Here is a 15,750-nt window from a genome sequence, read left to right as displayed (position 1 = left end):
GTTTAAGTATGATAATCTATATGCACATACAGCTTTCAACAAAAAAAGAAAAAATACAGTTGAATCATTAAGTTATTTACAAACTATGTATATGAATTTATACTTTATATAATTTCTTTTGACTTTTTAAGTCAACATTATGCTGGTTGAATATTACAATTGTAGACATTAGTCAATATTATGAGTCAATATTAGGAGATAGTAAGCCAAGGTTCTGACTTTTTTTTTTAGGTAACAAATTTGACTTACTATCTCTCATCATTTAGATTTACTATCTAAAAGCTTCTCTTTAATCTGAAAATGTTGCTGAAATTTTGACTAGAAAGCAAATTGTTTGGACAATCTGTTAAAATAATGTGTGCAGTAGTGTAAACGTGTCACATTATCCAATAACCCAACATATCACCATCCTATGTTTAATATTCAATAAAATAAAGTAAAAATACCATTTGAGTGTATTGTTGCCAATGCTCAGGGAAGTCATGTCATAGGATAAGCGTGACGACGTCCAGAAGGTGGGAGCTGTTGCCGAACGTGGCCAACGGGTTGCAGGACTGGCTTCACTGTGAGCCCGTCAGACAAACACAACCAACACAGCCAACATGGCGGATTGGGGTGAGAAACTAAGTTGGGAAGGATAGCTATCTGTACATCAGCCGCTTGTCACAGTCTTTGTTTTGCAAGCAAAACACTCCGTTATTGTCAGACTCACTCGTTAGATGTGGATTGGCCTAACGAATTTGATGTTGTCGTTTTTACAGACGCTGAAACCTTTGATCTGGAGGAGCCGATTAAAAAGGCGGCAGCGATCGACAAATGGGAAGGGGAAGACGAAGAAGAAGAGGTTAAGGTAAAGTAAACCCTGTGAGATGGGATTAAAGATAGCCTTCGTGTGTATGGGTTAATGTTTAGTGAGCTGTTGGCTGGACCGGTTGTTGTCAAGCAAATGCGGAGTTGAAGTATCGACCCGCTGTGGTGCCATGCTTGAGGCTTGCCTGTCACCTCCGAGCCCGGGTTAGCTTTTAGCTAGCTGACAGCTAGCTAACTCATGTGGCCCCACCAGGCAGTAAATAACGTTAATAACTTCGATTTAGCTGCCTTAACAGTTGTGGATTAAACTTAATTTATTGATGCTAATGTTTGTTTTAATTTGAAAACTGACAATTACCGTTAGTGAAACAATCATTTGATTGCCGTGGATAACGTAAGTTAGCTAGCTTGAAGATAACCGGGGCCACTTGGGTATCCTAGCTAACGTTAGCTCCCATATCAACTTTCGTCTGTGTTGGGTAACCTCGACGATAGCGTCGTTATTTTAAGCGGTTTGAGTACTTGTGTGGTTAATATAGACGGTTATCTCATTATTGCCCGAAGTATGTTGCATTAAACGATTATAGGTGATTAGCATCTGTGTCATGTCCTTGATTCCCTTAGCTTGAGTTAACGTTAATGTTCAACATGAGGCGGAGTTAGCTTGTCAGCCAACTTTAGCCACAATCAGATGAAACCATCTGGGTTGATGACTCGACTCAAGGCAAGGACGAGGTCTAGAACGTTCCAGCTTCACAACAGGCTTACAGTAAGAAACTAGTGCATCGTTCATACTGCAGTACAGGTGGGTATTAGCTGAATGTTTACATGGTTGATGTCCAGAAACCACGGATAATTGACCCAGGGAAAGTGCTAGCAGAGGCCTCATCGATTGTTCAGTTTTCTGTCACATATGGTGCAAACTGAAGAAACTGATGATTTCATGTCCTCGTAGTACAAACTGCGGGCTTATTCAGCAAGCAGGGTAAAATGTTTGTGTCCGACCAGGGATCAACACGATTAATTACTGTCCAAAATGCACATATTTGTAATCCAAAATCGACTATTCTATTTACAAAATGCCCAAATACAACAGCTATTGTGTCAAAACTAATTGAGTAATGTGTGTATATCTGTGGAAAGTTGAGTTAGTCATTCCATTTACAGTTTGTGAGGTATTGTATTTCTTGGATAAGACAAGTGTGAGAAAGACCCTTTTTTAGTTATTGAATAAAGCTTGAAGATAGGACATTGTAGAAGTGCAGTACAAATATTTTTTTCCTCTTTCAAATATATAATAAGCTTTCCCACTTGTCAAATTTTTGTAATAATAATTAGCACTCGTCTCAAGTAAGGTTTTTTTTAACAGCTTGCCTGTGTAACCTACATAATAATAAAGCAACCGTCCAACCTTTTTTAATCACAGGACAACTGGGATGATGAGGATGAAGACGGCGAGAAAAAGGCAGAGATGAAAAAGCCAGGTACTGGAATGTATTTAATTTTCGTACTTTTTCAAGAACATAATACATTGTTTTGTATGTTAGTGGCAAAATTGTGTACTTTTACTGCAAATTCACATGTTTCATTATTCCGTTTTGTAAATGTTTAGAGACAAAGGTTTCTGAGAAAAAAAAGTTGAGTGAGAAGATCAAAGAGAAAGAGAACCGGTTAAAGAAAAAACAACAGGAGCTAAAAAATGTGTTAGAGGAAGAGGTGAGTTTTTCTTTTTATACCCCAATATGACATTAACAGTTCTATATATTTCTTAAACTGTCGTTTACAATGTTTTAATTTTGACTTTGTGACATCTGTTATTACAGAAAGAAGAGCTCAGTCCTGAAGAACAACTTGCAGAGAAAATAAGAGTGAAGGAATTACAAGAAGCTGCAGACTTGGAGCTAGCAAAAGATGCATTTGGTGAGACACAACACTCAAATAATTAAATGTGAAAACTCCTTGATCTTGTTTTTTGTAGCAAAAACCTAGTAGTCTTCCATAACACACTTCCCTTTTTGTATAAATGAAACTGTACAACCTCTGCATACCCTTTTAAGAAAGCATGTTTTTATGGATGGAAATGTTTCATTTGGGCTTTAATTCCATCTTTGCTTGATGGCTATCTTGGTTGTTTTTGACTTTTCACATCGGAATCGGTTGATACACACCTGTTTACCTGTCATGTATGTAGGTTGTGTGTTCAGGACCTCCAAAAAATAACGGACTGATACTTGATTTTTGAGGATTTATTTTTTTAAACCCATAACATAAACAATTGAATTGAAAAGGATCCCTAAGTGTTTTTGGAAAAAGATGCATTTTACAATTGAAATTATTAACCTGCCAGTGGTCTATGGTGGATAACTATACAAAAGATCTTCTTCAGAGAAGAAAATATTTTGCTTGTCACTTTAGGAAAAGCACAAATGTAAATTATCAAACAAATGATGACTGAAATCCATTTAGCCGCTTTGATGTTACAGTACTGGTGTTGTGCATGCTGTTCACCGTCACACTCACTGGAGCAGTTGATTCCTGGTGTGGCAATTTGAAGTTACCGCTGGGAAACAGGTTTATGTGTCCATTTCTAACTGGCCATAAACATAGTTTGGCATTTCTGTACTGCAACTTCTTGTTGTTGTTACTATCCAGCACCCTCAAAATTCAGCAAAGCTTACAACCCTGAGCCTTGGTATAAACCAGGGGTATTTGATTAAAATTCAAAGATGTCCAAACACATTGAACTTGTATGGCACTTTTATCGAAAACAGATAGCTCGTAGATCTTTACTTTACATAAAATTAGTCCTTGCACAATGAACTTAAGGCCCACGTTGTTAAGTTCAAGAAAATGAGACATATTTTCATAAATCTTTTCTAAACAATCAATTTTACTAGCTAAATTGAGAGAAGCTATTGCTGTATTAACTGGATTGGCCATGGTCGCTGGAAAAAACAAATGTATTTATCCCCATTCATCGGAATTGGTCACAGGTCCGGATATAACCGCCACTCTGTCCCGTCCACCATTAGTAACACGCTGGAGGTCCAATATAAGTCCATTTATAAATATGGCTTTGTATCTGTGACTCTGTATGCCCGTTTCAAAGAGACCTCATACTGTCATATCTTTCTTTCAGGTGTCGGCAGCAATTCAAACCTTGTCACTGGGATTGACGCCATGAATCCATCTTCTAAAGAAGACTTCACAGAGTTTGAAAAATTGCTGAAAGAAAAGATATCCCACTTTGAAAAATCTGTGCATTATTCAAGTTTCTTGGATTCATTGTTTCGGGAACTCTGTATTTCATGTAAGCCCAGCATATTTTAGTTATTTTTTACTTAACAATATTGTTTACTATGCTTATTCCCTGTATTACTACATTTCAATCAAAGCCGGCTTAACCAATGACTAATATTGTTTCTGCCTCTCACAGTGGAAGTAGAGGACTTGAAGAAAGTCAGTAATTCCCTGACAGCCCTACTAAGTGAAAAACAGAAACAAGAAAAAGTGAGTGACTGCATTCTTGTGTTTACTCATAGATATATTTTAATTTGTAGTTCACATTCAGAAGGGGGTGCTGTTCACCTAGCACAGTCATCAGATGTGTGCTCATAGTAGAAATCAACTGTGCTTTGCCCAGTCTGGTAGTTTTGTTTTTAAACATTCATGTGATTTCTTCATTGAATTTAACATTTTTTTTTTTTTTTTTTATATAATATTTCATAAAATAAGGGCCAATATGTAACAAGACAAACAAATCAAGAATTTATTTAGTTTCTTTACACAGTTGAACCAAAGAATTGTCTGATGACATTGTAAATGTGTTTATAAAGTAAAGGTACTTTTTTTCACCTGTACAGCAAAACAAAGGGAAGAAGAAGAAGAAAGGGGTCGTACCTGGAGGGGGATTCAAAGCACAGCTGAGGGATGACCTTGACTATGCAGAGTTCGATGGTGGCTATGCCCAAGACTATGAGGATTTCATGTGACACTGGCTCCATCACCACTGCCATTTTCCCCTCCCAACCCTCAGAAATGCAGCTGTACCTTCTCATGCTGTCCAGTGCCATCCTGGAAAATCTGAACTATGTGTTTTCCCCTTCATTTTGCTTCAATGACCAGAAAGACTTTAACAGGGAGCATCCAGTCTCACCAACTCTTTATGTTCATACATATGGAATTGCCTTTTCTCTGTATCATTCAGCCTCGATTCTCACACACATTATCTGTTGGGTGACCCAGCTTCAAAAGAGAATACATTGTAACTGTTGCTGTCTGAGTTTTGCAGGGCTTATTTTTAAGTGTTGCTCCTGTCAAAATGGCAGACACAGTATTGCAGTTAAAGTAAAGTGACATAGAAACACACGGTTCTATGCAAATTATTTAACCATATGGTCATGTATATTATTGTTCTCGCTTACCTGTCGATAGTTATCTTACAGGAAAGTATATAGTATCTATAACTTTGATTGCCATATTCAGAACAATTCTTTAAATCTTTATCTCTGGAAAAGTTGCCTTCTTGGTGATTTTGAGACTAACACAACATGTAAGAAAGTAATTTTACAGAGAGCACATGACATTCACTGTAAGATAAAAAAGGGATGGTCAAGAATAATACATGTACAACCTCAGTTATTCTCTTGAGATGTCTGGAATATCCTTGAAAATATGGAGCAAAGAGTACTTAATAAATTATAGGTATTTTTTGTGCATGACAAATAAAATTTACTAATTTGATTTCTACTAATGCAGAAAATGTATGGATCAGACAAGTGGGTTAACTTGCTAGAACTGGTCTCCTAATCATTGCTTCTGCAGGCTTGTATCAAGTGTGATGAGGAGCGGGGGCTTATGGGCCTTACCCCACCATGTCTTCATATGGGCTACAGTTAGTGGAAAGGGGCTTATTTCTCCTTTTCTTCATGAGCAATTGACCAGTTTCAATGTTACATTTACAGTTGGATACACACAATGTGGAAGATACAGCATCTGCAGTGTTTTATAAGCATCTAATTTAATAAATCACTGGTCAAATGGATGAGTTGTGTTTCTGTTCTTGTTTACAACATCAATGAAAAACATAAATGCAATAGCACCCTGATAACAAATTTAAGGCATGTGTAATAAATACTCTATTTACAGTTTCAAGTAAATATTTACCACAGTACAGTTACAAATTTAAGGTAAAACAGAAAAACAATTCAAATATTTGTCTTATTAGAAATAGGTCTAGCTTTGTATAGTTACATATTCATTTATTTTTAAAGAAAGGTCGATAAAATGTTTATCAAAACAAGGTTAACCCTATCCATTCTGATCTCCATCGCAGGTGTTGATTTCGTCACCACATACTGCCTTCAGTGTTTAGATAGCGGCTTTTGCGCGTCTTCCTGAAGGATTTCTGGTGCTACGTCTATGGCTGCTGCGGGGTGCATTGGCCCTCTGCCGACGACGGTTCTGCCTGCCTTCTCTCACCACGCTTGTTATGGTCTGACCTTGAGAACTTTGCAGGGCCTGGAAGGCACTCTGGCGTGTCGCCTCACGATCTCCACAGGTGAACGTCAGCGCGATGCCCTCGTTGCTCTTCATAACACGAGACGTACCATCAGAAGTGCCATCAAAGCAACGTCCAAGCGCAATCTCTTTGGCTGTGCGGGGATCCTGGTCTGTCACTGTATAAATTCCATAGTTGTGACCCAGAGGGTCAAGAGGTGCTAGCATGGTAAACTCATTGGTGTCGTTGTTTACAGCTAGGGGCAGATGGTTGACCAGATACTCCTGAAGCATTGTATTGACCTGATCTCTCTTACAGCTTCCTTGTGGAATCACCTTCAGCAAGGTCCGATCTACACGTTCCTGATCATACAGCATCCCACTGCACTTGAACTCAAGGCACACAGCTGAAATTGTTGCCTGGTCCTTGTCACGGATGCTGCGAGAGTCCCGGAGGCCATACAGCTGTCCTACCGTCTTTGGGTGGGTGCCACCCATGTTGCGGGAGCGCACATTGATCTCATGTGGGCCGTTGATTTTGACTTTGATGTAGCAGGCCCGGTATTCCATGGGTTTGGGCCACCAGCTCAGGTAGTCCTCTGTCCAGCTCATTGGGTCATCTTCATTAAAAGACACGGTGTTGTAATCGTAGCGGTCTCCTTCTACTCTTGAGAAACGAAAGTGTGCCGCACTGAAAGGGGCCTCCTCACATTCTTTCAACTTTTCAAATGCGTACACTGGTCCATTGCTTTCCTCAGCTGTGTTGGGACTTGGTTTTGCAGCATTGATGCTGAATGCAGTCTTCTTCACTCTTGGGTCCTCATGGTCAGTCCGCCTGTAGTTAAGCTTTCCCAGGTAAGGCTGGGGCACTCCAATGAGATTGGGATTGAGTTTGGGAGCAGAAGAGACAGCCTCCAGCTCCTCTCCTCCAAGGTTAGCCATGACATAGGCAGAGTAAGCATCAGCTTTTTGTTCATCGCAGAAGGCAGGAAGACAGGCACCATTGGGGCCAGTGATGACGCTATCAAACCGACCCCAGGCACGTGGGTTAGTGGAGTAGCCAGCTGTGGGCTCCATGTTTATAAGACTCACCACAACTCCTTCCACTTGCTCACTGGGCATGAAGCGTTCACCGCGAAAGGCCCTAACTTTCACATAACACCTGCGGTTCTCTGGGACGTCCAGGTTAAAAAGACGTCTCTCTCTGATCTCCATGTTACCAATGAGAAAGGTTCTCTCCTCCCTTTTACCTCTTCTTCTCTTCTCCACATGTAGACTTCCTTCCTCCTCCCACAGGCCGGTATCAGGGTTCAGTGACCACAGCTTCATGGTGTTGAGGTGCTCAGACATCTTCACTTGGGCAGAATCCAGGAACACCTTAACTTCACCTGCGTTTAGGGGCTCATTGTTTTCCTCACCCCTAAAGTCAACTGAGAACATCCCGTAGGTTCTCAGTGGCAAGGTATCACCTTCATCTCCTACAAAGTTGAGATCACTTTGAGCTGCATCAGCTGTGGATACATCTCTGGGGTCAAGGAACGTTACGCTAGCATTTACGTTACCAGTGAAGACTTCTCCTTTTTCTGTATAAAAGGCATAAGGAGGAATCTGGATTTGAACCATTGCCTCCTGGCCTTCTACTTCCCCAAGCTCCAGAGTGTTGATTTCTGTAGAGCTGATGGTCACAGGGTCTTTCTTTCTTAGAAGTTTGATCTCATGGTAAACAGCACCTCCTTTGGTATTAAATGGAAGTACCTTCGTGGTGTTGACAAATTTCTGCAAGTTGTCCACAAAAGTCAGGACTAGTCTATTTGTATCTGGAGGAACCTGGATGGAGAATGTACCTTTGTAGCCTGTGCGGCTGATTCGGACTCCATTCATAAAGACATGGCCAAATCTCATTGGCTCACCATTGTCGGCAGCAATGGCCCTACCATGCACAGTGGCCTTGGTTTCCACACATTTCTGGCAGCCACACTCAGTCACCACCATGGTGGGCAGTTGGTAGCTCTGGCATGTAAGCTGCCTCTCCTCCATCTTTTTGACACCACAGCAGTAAGCCATTTTGTCTTTGCACCTAATGCCATTGTCCAGCTGTCCAGCACATGAGCTTGAGGCGCACTTGCCCACATCGTAGTAGAAGGAGTCTGTGCTGTTTTGGTAGCAGTCATGTGGAAGACGGATAAAATGGGATTCAGGCTTGGGATTACATGAATGTTCATCTCTACCTGTGTAAGAGATGTTGAAATCAAAATGTTGATTTAGTTTGATTATACTGCCACCTTTCTGAAGTAACATATAGTATGAACATTTAGTGTGTTATTCATATTCCTGTATATTTTATATCAATTTATTGAGAACACACCTAAGACTTTCAGTGTAGCTGGTTTGGTCTTAATAGCCCCAGAGGGACCAGTTGCTCTGCAGTAATACTCTCCAGTCTGCTCAGTACGCAGATTTTTTAGGACCAAGATGCTCTCAAACTGCTTCTCCAGGAGACTGTTGTTATGAAACCTTTTGGTTCACACAGAAAGAAAGGGGAGCAAAGTAATTTAACATACCTTATTATTCAGACTTTAAATGCATCTATGTGACTCATTAACATTTGTGCACTAATTTCACCAATACAAGTCCTACCATTGGTACTTGTCCGGTTGTGGTGTTCCTGCCACTTTGCAGCAGAAAGCAGCAGTTTGTCCCTCTCTCCTGGCCTTGCTCTCAGGGTTGCTCAACACATAAAGCTTCTCTGACAGATCACAATTGGGGATAAAACAACCATTAGCTTCCTTACATGCTTGTCAAACTTGTCAGTAACATGCAGCTCAAAACAAACTTTTGGTGAACTGCAATCAAATATTTTGATCTAGAGGCATCCACCGTACCTGTTCTTTTCAGCTGGACACTGAGGACAGAGATATGTTCAGCACTGTGGGGCACAACAATGCTATGGGTGGCGTGACCCTTCAGGCTGACTGTCAGGGTGTTGTTGCCATCAGGGCAGATACCAGGGATGCGGAAATGGCCGTTGTGGTCGGTAAGGGTGAGGAGTTTGCCAGAACGCAGGATAGTAGCCCCTTCAGCTTTGAGACCCCCAGCACCACGAACAGAACCCAGCAGGATGTGTTCTTCACACATGCATACATCACACTCAGCGTTCACCTTCCCCATTACACAGTGCAGGGAGCAATCTAAAGAGTAGAATGCAAAGATAGCCATTGTGTGAAAACTGGGTCTCCCAGATCTGGCGAGTGAAAAGATAATTGCAGAAGAAGGGTAAGTCTGAGTAAACCAGGGCTAGCTCACCTGTTTTTGGGCACTCCGGTCCATTGCATGCTTTCCTTTCCACTTGAGGTCTACTACAAGGCATAGAGCGAGATTGGCAGTTTCTAGAGCGCAGTTGGACTCCCACCTGACCACAGAGTGCAGGGCATAGGCTCCAGTCTGACCATGGACCCCAGTTACTCTGAATGTTCACAGTGTTATCTGTTGAAAAAGAGAGCGCAAAAGACAGTAAAAAAACACCTGAAATTCAACAGCAAAGAGGTCCTCTGTTTTTTTGCAAGTATATCATCAGCAAAGTTATAAGTCAGGCCTATGAGGTACAAGACTCGTAAATGGTCTTGATTTTAAATTAAGACTGAATGAATATTCAAGGTGTTACTAGATTGAACCTTTGGGACAGAGGAAACGGACTGCGTAGTTGGAACAGTTGCGTTCAGGACCCTGCTCCTCATTGAGGCACCAGAAGCCCACAGTGGGGTCTGCATGGACAGTCTCCCCAGTTTCACGAGCTGGGACCCATTCAGTGGTTCTGGCCTCGATTGCTCTGGGAGTCTCACACACTCGCGCACGGTAGTAGAAGCGAATGGCCTCCAGCTGCTCATAGTCTCCGCGACCTCCGGGGTGATCAACATTGAACCATGTGGTCCACTCATGGTGGTCTGGACAGAGTACAGAAACCTGTTAGGAATATGACTCAAAGCCCCCCAAAAAGCCTTGTTTTAGTTATGACTACATATTTGGTTAAAAGTCACCATCAGAGGGGTACACAGCAGGGGTTGAGTCTCTGTTGTCTCTTCTCCATGATCCTGCAAGAAACAAAACCAAATTTGTGACACGTTTCTTTGCTCCTTGCATTGATATCTGACAGTGCACTTTGGTTATCAATGCTCAAAAGTTAGTGAGCTACATTAAACTCAAACATAAAATGAGACCATTAAATGTTTAAAATCAACATCTTGAGTACAATTTTTCTGTAGGCTATCCGTAAGTTCTGATTGCAAAAACCAGTTCTTGTTCTGGTTAAAGGAGAATTCCGGGCAATTTGGAAAAGTTGCCTTGCACTGTTTCCCGGGAATTCAGTTGTAGCAGGAAAAGGTAGCTAAACTATAGTGTGCAGAACGTGTGTGTCAAGAGTGAAGTGCGGAGTTATTCACAACGGAAGAAGCTTGGAGTAACGCAACTAGGAGAATATAGCAGATATAGATACACACGGAAGAGGCTTTTGAGTTTGATGGTCGTCCTCATTTATTTGAACCCGAGAATATAGACAAATAACTCCCCTCACAAGAGTTGGACAGAACCAGAAAGAGAGGTGCAACAGGCAGATGAAGCAGCTGCTCTGAGCGGGAGCTACAGCTGGCAGTAAAACTATTACTGTGCAGGACACATGCATATTTAGCCCGTTTCCATGTAGTTACGTAGTTACTGATATAGTCATAACCACTACAGTGCTCAGTTACCTATTGTTGAGGAGGAAATAAACTATAATTTGTTGCCGTGGAAGGCGGGGACAAAGGCTGCCTGCCCTGCTAAGGAATCTACCACACAGATCGACACTGCCAAGCCTCCTACTCACCAACACCAGATCAATAACACATTGATGAGCTAAAAACACACATGGAACTGCTGCTTTTTGATTTTCAAAAAAGCCTGGCTGAACACACTTATCAATAGAAGCTAACAGCTAGCAGCTAGCTCTAGCAGCTAACCGGGCAAGCAAGACTTGAAAACACATCTTAATGTTAAGGGCACAGTTGATGTACTACAGACATATTAAGGCGTGCAAGTGTCTGTTAAGGCACTCTAAAACTTGCCCTGTTAACTGCTGTTTTAGCTCTGTGGAAGTTTGTCCACGCAGCTGCAACTACTCAGTGTTGCCTGCATCAATTCAGGCTGGGGTTATTGTTGGCATATTCATAGCAATCAAGATTAACATAAATATTGGACAGAATTCTCCTTTAAGTAATTAAATATTTATTTTTTTCTAAACATTTTAGAGAGACGTTTTAGGTGGAACATATTTATTGCAGTTGATTTCCGTTGTGTGTATCTGTAACATCTGCACACTGTACTTCAGTTGTGGCTTTCTTAAAACAGACAGTTTTTAACATAACTGCCAGTCTTTTCACTGATTGAGAAAACTTATTGAGGGTGAAAAATTCAGTGGAGGGCAACATTGATTTTGAAAACATGACTCCCCCACAAACAATGTGAGTATACAATGGTTCAATATATAATATAAATATAGTGAAAGGCAGTTTGGTGCAATGGTAATATATTAATAATGTTGCAATTGTAAAATGTGTGTACCTTTGTAGGAAGGGTGTTGTGGTTTTGAATACCTATGTACCAACAACAAGACTGGATATTGGTGATTGACCCACCTTGAGCAGAAACAACAGTGGCTGCAGTGATTCCCAGGATGAGAAAAAGAAGATTCCCCACCAACATTCTCACACGCTGCCGCTACGTCTGACCCTGGAACTTTCACCTCCCTTATGTGAGTTTCCCACCAGGAACTCCAAAGAAGGTAGAGTCTAGCAGCACAACCTCACTAGTGGGAAAATTAAGATACAAAATGTACTGCCATTCTAGTTCTTCAAGAAACACAACACATACAGTACCTGTAGATGTGAGTGAATTAAACAGGTATGTTATGCAAAAAAACTATGCACGTAGATTGAGTTTAGTGAGTGACTAAAACAATAGTTCACATCTGGAACCAAAATGTTTCTTTATGGATTGATTCCACCATCTTTTCTATTTGGGTGTAAAAACATGGCTGGACAGAACCCCCCCCACACACACACACACACACACACTCAGATTACACATCTGTGTTAGCCGTAACTATTCCTGCATCCACTGACAAAACACTGGATACACAATCCAAACATCTCACACACAATATTTGCATTTGAGAAAGATTTTCTTTTTAAAATCACTGGTGAAATTGTACTTGACAGACTTTGCATTTAAATAAGAAGAACAAGAAGGATATTGAATAAACAAGTATGTTACGGGTTACATGCAAAAGACGCAAGTGCAGTTATTACAATAAAAGCTTTGGGCAGATATGTAAGAAGCAACACTAAGCTTATTACAAAAATATTCAAATGATAGGCTCTGAAATTTAAATGTAATTTTCTGTTGTTGTAAATTATATCCAATTTAAACACTAAATCAGAGCTTTTTCTGATTACATTGTTAATTATATACATAAGTTGCATTTAGATTGTGCACATGGTTAGCAGATTGATATGGACAATTTATTTAATAATCTGTTTCCATCTTACCTTTTTGTTGAGTGAACTGAGTTCCTGGTTTCAGGTTCAGATTTTTGTAAAGGAATGTTCTTTACTCTTTCCCTTTTTCTTTATATTTCTATCACACATCTCTCTCCTTCTCCTCTGTTGTTCACTCTGGTTTAACTCACTTCTTCACTGTCTCTTTATAGCTCCCTAGCACCCCTCCCATCTCTCTCGGTAGTGCGCCACCCTGTCTTTTGATTACACCCTTTTTCTTATAATTTATCACCCTCATTGTGCAACCATGACACCCAATGGTTATAAGATAGTGCTTTGTATGAAAGAAGGACAGTCAGGGGGTCTGAGTAACAAATGCTGGTGTTAATAAATCGACTCTCTCTATGTCCAAGATCAATGGTGATTGGGACAAACCAGGCATTTGTCCTTTCCTCTGCTCTCAGTTGGCCACTTTGCACGGCAGCTGGATTCTCACGTTTCTGTTCAGTGTGACAAACCATCTGTTGCGTCAGGTTACTCAGTCTGTACTTTGCGTGCAGAATGCACAGACTGATAAAGTAGGTGATTCAGTATGCAACACTAATTGTATGATGGGTCAGTGAAGGTAATTATTTTAAATAAATCTCTATCAGAGTGTACATTTGATTCTTGATTAAACTGTTTTTGGAAATGTTAGGTATGTTAACGTTTGTGACATCAAATCATGATTTGACCATCTGTAATAACAAGAGTAAGTAAAAATACTGAGTACTCAGTGTATGCACAAGTATTAGCATCAAAATATACCTAAACAGTTGGTACTAAAAACAGTTTGGTACTGAAAGTAGTACCAAAAATACTCATTTTGCAGAATGGCCCATGTCAGAATACTGTACATTATATATTACTGGATTTTAATTAAATGCTTAGTGATCACTTTAATATTGCAGCTGGTACAGAGGGAGCTAATTTTATTTAGTGTATACACTGTACCTTTTCTATTAATAGTATATTATCATTTATTAGTGAATTTATATTTTGTATTAATTATCAAATTCTGCAACGTCACTAAAGCTCTCTAAAAATGTACTTGAGTAAAAAATACTAATATTTGCCTTGGAACTGTCATGGAGTGTAAGTATAAAGAAGCATGAAATGGAAATACTTGGTTAAAGTCCTTCAAAAGTATACCACTGAAAGAAGATGTAGAGCAACAGATTCTAAAAATCCACATGTCATGTCTGTTAGAGATCCTGTAAAGTCGTCCGTATCCGTTGTTTTTCCACACAGCACTTATTAGCTGACCTCAACCTGTCAATTACAAGGCAAAGAAGACCTAACAGAGGAAGAACATAAAATGGTCTTGCACCTTTTGAGGTGGTTTGCTTTGGTGTGGTATGTGTAAATGTCAATGCGGTAAAATCAGAGGACCAAAGCTCCTAAATTCAGTTAATTTATATCTGTACAGGAGAAGAAGGACTGATGTAAAAACACCTAATTACATAGCTGTTGACAGCTGGGAGACTGAAGTTGCAGAAAAGTGTGTCTTCCTCAATAAAACAGGACAAGATTTATTCACTTAATGTTACTAAGTGAACTATTTGTAAACCTGATCAATATGACCAATATTAATATAGATCATCCACTAGCATACATTTCAAAAACTCAAGATGCAGGTTCCTTTCATGTCTCATCACTTTCAGAGTGGACAGTAGCTTTCTACAGCAGCATATTTTTCTAACAGTAAAGGCACTTTTTAGCTCCTCAAAGGAGTTTATATCTTAATCTTTACCAGAGGTGCTGGGTGAGGAATTTATGATAGGAAACGGAGACGAGTGAGAGATTGGACACAAAAAAAACACAAAGCTTGGTTGCCAAGCAACAGGAAAAGACACAGTCTGCTTTCTAACAAACTGAATGCAAGACAGATATACCACTTTGGGCAAAGTCTGTGTAATAGGACTATTCATTTATTTCCTTTTGTTGGTAAATGCTTTAATCAAGCTGCACAATGTCCTGCAGACAGTGTAGCTTTGCCTGACATCTGGCTGGTATTCACTCAACCTCTGGCATCATCTTTCATGAACAGTAAATACTTACTTTACACTAACACTTTATTTGACAACCCGAAAGATGTTTCATTGGTTTGTTTAGTTTCACCATTTGTTTCAGTGTTATCCTTCATATACGCCATTAACAGCATTTTTATGAGGTAAGGAAATTATTTTCATAGATTTATGTCCTTAAGCACAATGTTTAGGTACTTGTACTTTTGGCCTATTTTACTTCCACTCCACTACAAATATTTTACTTTTCACACGGCCACATTTATCTGGCAGTTATAGTTACTAGTTACTTAAGCATCATGTGAAACTGATGCATTGTCATATATATATATCTATATATATATATAGATAGATAGATATATATCTATATATATATAGATATATATAGATATAAACATATACATATGTATATCTGACCTAACAATCTGACCATGTACAACATTTGAATCTTAAAAAATAAAATCTGTAATAATCCAGAGCCATACAATATATAATATTTGTTACACTGACGAGGGACATTCTGCTACATCTATTTTATGATACTTAAATAAACTACATTTTTTTGACAAAACTACTTTTACTTACTGTAAGTTTTTACAATTTAGTACTCTTACTTGTAATGCAATATTGTATATGCTATGAATACTTTTACTTAAGTAAAGGATGTTAACACTTCTTTCACCACTTGCATTTATGTTTTCCTCAAATAAGCAATAATTTACAATATATATGGGCTTAAAACAGTTGTGATACTGGTATGAATACTGGCGTTTTAAAATATATAACATAGTACTGTCATAAGAATAATTCCATTAACAGAGTACAAATTCCTGTACTGTTTGTGGTTG

At 39.5% G+C, this 15,750-nt stretch overlaps 2 protein-coding genes across 2 annotated transcripts; one reads left to right on the top strand and one right to left on the bottom strand.

Moving 5' to 3' along the window:
* Positions 1–395: 395 nt before the first annotated feature.
* On the top strand, positions 396–5,854 carry eif3jb (eukaryotic translation initiation factor 3, subunit Jb). The gene is made up of 8 exons (XM_034873454.1): positions 396–615; positions 762–850; positions 2,237–2,294; positions 2,423–2,526; positions 2,634–2,730; positions 3,950–4,120; positions 4,247–4,320; positions 4,674–5,854. The coding sequence occupies exons 1-8, from the start codon at positions 603–605 to the stop codon at positions 4,800–4,802; spliced, it is 735 nt and encodes a 244-aa protein (XP_034729345.1). The 5' UTR covers positions 396–602; the 3' UTR covers positions 4,803–5,854.
* cilp (cartilage intermediate layer protein, nucleotide pyrophosphohydrolase) lies at positions 5,122–13,016 on the bottom strand. Its single transcript, XM_034873444.1, has 9 exons — positions 12,888–13,016; positions 11,976–12,145; positions 10,344–10,397; positions 9,981–10,250; positions 9,613–9,792; positions 9,192–9,497; positions 8,947–9,055; positions 8,675–8,823; positions 5,122–8,537 (listed from the first exon to the last, which is right to left on the bottom strand). Exons 2-9 carry the CDS (start codon positions 12,040–12,042, stop codon positions 6,181–6,183), a joined length of 3,492 nt encoding a protein of 1,163 aa, XP_034729335.1. The 5' UTR covers positions 12,043–12,145; positions 12,888–13,016; the 3' UTR covers positions 5,122–6,180.
* Between the last annotated feature and the right edge of the window lie 2,734 nt (positions 13,017–15,750).

The sequence above is a fragment of the Etheostoma cragini genome, chromosome 1 (assembly GCF_013103735.1).
Source record: "Etheostoma cragini isolate CJK2018 chromosome 1, CSU_Ecrag_1.0, whole genome shotgun sequence".
NCBI classification, from domain to species: Eukaryota; Metazoa; Chordata; class Actinopteri; order Perciformes; family Percidae; genus Etheostoma; species Etheostoma cragini.
Note: the sequence above shows the minus strand (reverse complement) of the source record. Positions and strands in the feature narration are given on the sequence as shown.

Bases quoted from the DNA above. Each gene is read 5' to 3' on its own strand.
- cilp (XM_034873444.1), bottom strand. From the start codon at position 12,042: ATGTTGGTGGGGAATCTTCTTTTTCTCATCCTGGGAATCACTGCAGCC. The intron at 10,251-10,343 runs GTGACTTTTAAC...TACTCTGTCCAG, and splicing joins TGCTGTGTACCCCTCTGATG to ACCACCATGAGTGGACCACA. The intron at 8,538-8,674 runs GTGTGTTCTCAA...TCTCTTACACAG, and splicing joins AGCTACACTGAAAGTCTTAG to GTAGAGATGAACATTCATGT.
- eif3jb (XM_034873454.1), top strand. The intron at 2,295-2,422 runs GTACTGGAATGT...GTAAATGTTTAG, and splicing joins GGCAGAGATGAAAAAGCCAG to AGACAAAGGTTTCTGAGAAA. The intron at 2,731-3,949 runs GTGAGACACAAC...TCTTTCTTTCAG, and splicing joins GCTAGCAAAAGATGCATTTG to GTGTCGGCAGCAATTCAAAC.